General features: G+C 41.0%; 1 protein-coding gene across 1 annotated transcript; it reads left to right on the top strand.

The window, feature by feature from the left end:
- The first annotated feature begins 2,063 nt into the window (after positions 1–2,063).
- Positions 2,064–2,927, top strand: STX11 (syntaxin 11). The gene has a single exon (XM_007948811.1). It carries the CDS (start codon positions 2,064–2,066, stop codon positions 2,925–2,927), a length of 864 nt encoding a protein of 287 aa, XP_007947002.1.
- Positions 2,928–5,462: the final 2,535 nt, after the last annotated feature.

Below are 5,462 nucleotides of genomic sequence, written 5' to 3' on the forward strand. Positions count from 1 at the left end.
GTCTGCCTATTTCACTATCTTACTGGAAGTCTCCAAAATAACTTTATAAAAAGTTGAAAATTCTGCTTGAGCTGCCAACTTGTTTCAAAAACATTAAAAATTGGTAAATATTGCTGCTGCATGGCAAGTAAATGAGAGTTGGTTGCATTAGTGCTACTAGCTTGTGTTTGGTTTAAAATTTTCCTTGTGCATTTTTAAAAATGCAGTTACATTAGGGAAATGCAAATCAAAATCACAATGAAATACTACTTCATAACCACTCCAAAAAAAACCCAAACTCACTGCCATCAAGTCAATTCCGACACATAGTGATCCCTACTGGGTTTCTGAGGTGGTAAATATTTACGGAAGTAGATTGCCCAGTCTTCCTTCTGCAGAGCGGCTGGTGGATTTGAACTGTCAGCCTTCTCATTAGCAGTCACATGCCTTTGACACTGCACCACCAGAGGTCCTTTCATAATCATAAGATAGCTATTATATATATGGGGGGGTGCTTTAAACAGCAGGTTTTGACAAGGATATGGAAAAACTGGAACCTTTGTGCATTACTGGTGGATATGTAAAATGGTGTACCTACTGTGGAAAACAGCTTGACAGAGTCCCTCCAAAACTTAAACATGGCATTATGATATGGCCCAGCAGTTTCTTTCCGAGGTGTATACCAAAGAGTTGAAAGCAGGAACTCAAACTGGCACACCAGTGTTCATCCTAGCATTATTCACAAAAGCCAAAAGATGTAAACAGCCCTAGTGGCCATCAACAGAAGAATGAATAAACAAAATAAATATATACAATGGAGTATTATTCAGTCATAAAGAAAAATGACGTTCTGATATAAACTTTCAATAATGCTCAACCTTGAAAACATCATGCTAAGTAAGATAAGTCAGATACAAAAGGGAAAATATTGTATGACCCCCTTTTAATATATCTAATAATTTTATTAGGGGCTGAGGATACAGGGGAATGGGGACTGATTGCCTAATAGGTAGGTACTGTATCTCAGTACAGGGTGATGACAAAGTTTCAGAAATAGATAGTGATGATGGTTGCACCACACTGTGACTGTAATTAATGTCACTGAATTGTATAGTTAAAATAGAGTGGCAGATTTTATTTCTCTCTCTATCTATATTTACCACAATAAAATAAAATAAGCAGTTATGATAATAGTGCTTACCACTAGGGAATGATGTTGTTGTTGCAAGGAAATTTCAACTTACACATTCATATGTCCCCATTGGATTTCTGTCTTTATTTATTTTGTTTTACTTTAAGCATGTTTTAGTGTTTAGCATTTTTCTCTTCCCCTCCCCTCCCCTCCCCTCCCTTCCCTTCCCCTTCTCTTCCCTCCCCTCCCCTTCCCTCCCATTCCCACCCCTCCCCTCCCATCCCAGATAACCAAGAAAGAAAGTTTCCTTCCATGTATAAACTTTTCCTTGACTTCTTACAACAGTGGACTGATAAATATTTGTCCTTCTGTGATTGACTTATTTCATTCAAAATAACATTTTTAAGAGAAAAAAAAATTAAGGCAATAACAAAGCAGTCTATGATTTATACAGTAATTGTTTTAAAAGTTATTATGAAGACATCTGAAGGTACTTACTTGCGCTAAAACTAGTACTTAGTGTTGGCCTCAAATCTTGTCAGATGACTACTCTTACTAAAAATCCTTGTCTTTGTACATCTTTTCCTCTTGTTTTTACTTTTTATGCCCCTGTTTTGGTTTACAATTACTGGAAACCTTAATGCTAGAAAAAGAGATTGCTCTCCAATGCAATCTGAAATTTTAAATTGTTCATTGAGTTCTGGGTGCCTATAGTGTTGAACTGCAGGTACCTATAAGGCTTCAAATATGATTGTCTTCATGCCTTCCAGTCATATTCCTTTGCATGTCACCAAAAAAGCATAGGACTTTGAGCTCCTTCAGTGCACTTTACCCCAGGATAAAGAATTGAAAATGCTGAGTAGGACATTCATTTTAAGTTCCGATCCCCTGAATGCAAATATCTGACTCCCACTAGAGGAACCTAACCTCCATATTTCCACTTGCAGGCAAAATGAAGGACCGGCTAGCAGAACTTCTGGAGTATTCCAAGCGCTACGACCAGCAGTTCCCAGATGGGGAGGACGCATTGGACTCAGCCCACGAGGACATCGTGTTCGAGACAGACGACATCCTGAAGTCCTTGTACCGAGACATCCAGGAGCTTCAGCATGAAAACCAGCTCCTTACAGCTGACGTGAAGCGGCTGGGGAGGCAGAATGCCCGCTTCCTCACGTCCATGCGGCGCCTGAGCAGCATCAAGCGTGACACCAACTCCATTGCAAAGGACATCAAAGCTCGAGGAGAGGCCATCCAAGGCAAGCTGCGCAACTTGAAGGCACGGGCCGAGGAGGCCAAAGCCCAGTACGGCGAGCACTCGGCTGTGGCGCGCACCGCGGGTGCACAGTACAGCGCACTCACCCGTACCTTCCAGCTCACCATGCTCGAGTACAACCAGGCTGAAATGAAGCAGCGTGCCAACTGCAAGACCCGCATCCAGCGCCAGCTCGAGATCATGGGCAAGGACGTCTCGGGCAACCAGATAGAGGATATGTTTGAGCAGGGTAAGTGGGACGTCTTCTCTGAGAACTTGTTGGCCGACGCGAAGGGCTCACGGGCGGCCCTCCATGAGATCGAGAACCGCCATCGCGAGCTGCTGCGGCTAGAGAACCGAGTGCGGGAATTGCACGACCTTTTCCTGCAGATGGCCTTGCTGGGAGAGGAGCAGGCCGACACGCTGAACGTCATCGAGCTCAATGTGCTCAAGACCAGAGACTACATGGGCGAGGCCAAGGCCCAGGTGCGCAAGGCTGTGCAGTACAAGAAGAAGAATGCATGCCGGACCCTCTGCTGCTGCTGCTGCCCTTGCCTCAACTAGTACCAGCCAGAGCCAGCCCAGCCCTGGGAACAGGCTGGAAGCAAAAGTGGGAGAGAGCCAGAGGGAGGTCTCTCGGCCGGCTTCTGACCTCAGTCTTGAGAAAGAGGGGGTCAGGATTCCAACACAGTTGTGCCTGAGAAGAAGCCAAAGCTGTCAGTGTTTCTTCAGGAAGGACAAACTCCTTCTTAAGTGGTATGAGGTATTTAAATGACACATTATGTACTCTTGCTCTTTTAATGGAAGCCATGTAAGGAACTGACGTTTTGACCTACTATCGGAAAGGTGTGTGTCCAAATCTAAAGACAACTCAGGAGGAAGTCAGTTCTGCATCCCGTAATAGTGTGAACTCTAGCAAAACTTAAATTCATGTACTCTGCCCTAAAGCTTCCTTGGAATCCCTTGGGTGGTCTAAACAAAGCCCTGGGCTGCTAAGTGAAAGGTTAGAGGTTTGAGTCCACCCAGAGACACCTTGGAAGAAAGACCTGGCAATCTGCTTCTGAAGAATCAGCTTTTGAAAACCCTAAGAAGCACAATTCTATTCTGCCATCCATGGGGTTGCCATGAGTCAGAACTGGACTGCACTGCAACTGGCATTGTTTATTTTAAAAGCTTTCTTGGTTCTTTTCAATTTCTAGTGAAATGGACCTTGGGAAAAACTGTACCTCCTTCATTTCTGATGATTCATTTGGTTTATATTATGTGATTCTAGCCTAGAAGTATACCTTCTTTCCCCGTACTCCCTCCTCCTCTTTGTTTAAACACATTAAACCCTATTTCTGTATCTTTTACACTATTAATATCTTCCACCAGAGTGTATTTGGGGATTTTTTCCCAAATATTCTTAAGCACTGAATATTGAATAAGCACTCAAGTATGTGTAAGTCATATTTTATATATTTTTCATAGATGAAAATAATTTAAAATTCACCTTTTTACTTGTATATTATATATGCACATATATATGGAAGTGTAAAATACTAATATTCACTAATGCGAGTATATAATAACCACTTAGTTTAATTTTAATTTTGTAAATATGATATATATAAAGAAAGATAGACACTTTTTTTTTTTTTAGTTATTGGTGTTAGTTTGCTTGTTTTGAGTCTATCTTACTCCAGTTTTTGCATCTCCATCGTCCAGTTTGGGTTAAAACTTCATTTTGAATAACCCTGTGCTGGTTATGATGGTAAAGACAGGCGTTGAAGGCTGAAAAATCATAAGCAACTATGATGATAAAATCATGTTCTTGGAAATGTTACTTTTGCTTTACCATGGACCATTCCTTTCATTTATTGAAATGGAGTCACTTAAAGTAAAATAATTTTGTTTTTCAAGAAGTCTTAATAAACATTATGTTTTAAATATCCCTTTTATATATGTATCTTGACCATTTAAATCTCAGTTGTCTGCTACCATTATTAAAACATGTTTCTTACTAGTTATTTCATGCTGCAGCATTTGGATGGAACTCTGAGTTAAAGAAAGAAAAAGAAAACTCAAAACTACAAGAATTCACATGACAAAGAAGTATTGCTTTCTTTCCAGAGTTACAATAGTTTACCAGAATCATCAAGTCTTAGAAATTTGGTTTCATTTGCAGACTTTGTAATGCCTTTATCCACAATGGCCATGTTTCCTGCCCTTTCCTAAGTCAGTCTTAAAACTTTCTACTCAAATAATGAGTGTGGAATCTAATCAACAGTTGTATATCTCAGAGACTTCAGAAGGTGAAATTTTAAAAGGAGTAGAAGGAAGAGTATGTGAACTCTTTGGAACTCACTGACCAACCTGATGACCATGAAAATCTAGACCTATACCTAATTTTAATTTCATGGATAACTATGAGAAATTTAGGAACCAAGTCACACCAGGCTCTTCTCAGATTTCTTTCTCAGCTAACTCCAAGGATATGTTCCAACCTCAACTTCATTCCTGTTCCCTAAAAACAAAGAAGTCTTCACAAAGCAACATTGCGTTATCTTTCATGGTAGAGAATGGATAGATGTTGTAAGTAGAGGCCAGCAACTAGTTTTGACAGCAGTTCATGGATTTGACTTGTTTACACATAGAAAGCATGTTCTTTGCTTAGACATACTCAGTAAAGTAAACGAGTTTGCAGGCTCTGTATATTCTTTAATTTCCCACATTTTATATTGGAGAATTAGGTCAAAACAAAACTTCACTTTAGTGTGCTAATTAGCAAACTCTTGCCTATGAAAAGACAGTAATTATTCCTACATTTTTGTAAGCATGTGAGTGTGGCGTAGATGTTAAGAACACAGATTCTGGGCCACCTGCTAGGTTTAAACCCTGACTCTGCCACATGCTACCTGTAGACTTGAGCACACTCCTTAACCTGTAATCTCTGTGCCTCAGTTCCCGCGTTTATGTTACTGTCAGTTGCCACTGAGTCAGCTCTGACTCCTGACGACATCATGTACAGCAGAACAAACACTGCCTGGTCCTGTGCCATCCTCACGGTCGGGGTGCTGAGCCCACTGTGGGAGCCGTGACTCCCCGCCCCGTCCTCAC

Source organism: Orycteropus afer, unplaced genomic scaffold, assembly GCF_000298275.1.
Source record: "Orycteropus afer afer isolate SDZICR_OR568_19922 unplaced genomic scaffold, OryAfe1.0 scaffold00226, whole genome shotgun sequence".
Classification (NCBI taxonomy): domain Eukaryota; kingdom Metazoa; phylum Chordata; class Mammalia; order Tubulidentata; family Orycteropodidae; genus Orycteropus; species Orycteropus afer.

Coding starts and splice junctions, on each gene's coding strand:
- STX11 (XM_007948811.1), top strand. CDS start 2,064: ATGAAGGACCGGCTAGCAGAACTTCTGGAGTATTCCAAGCGCTACGAC.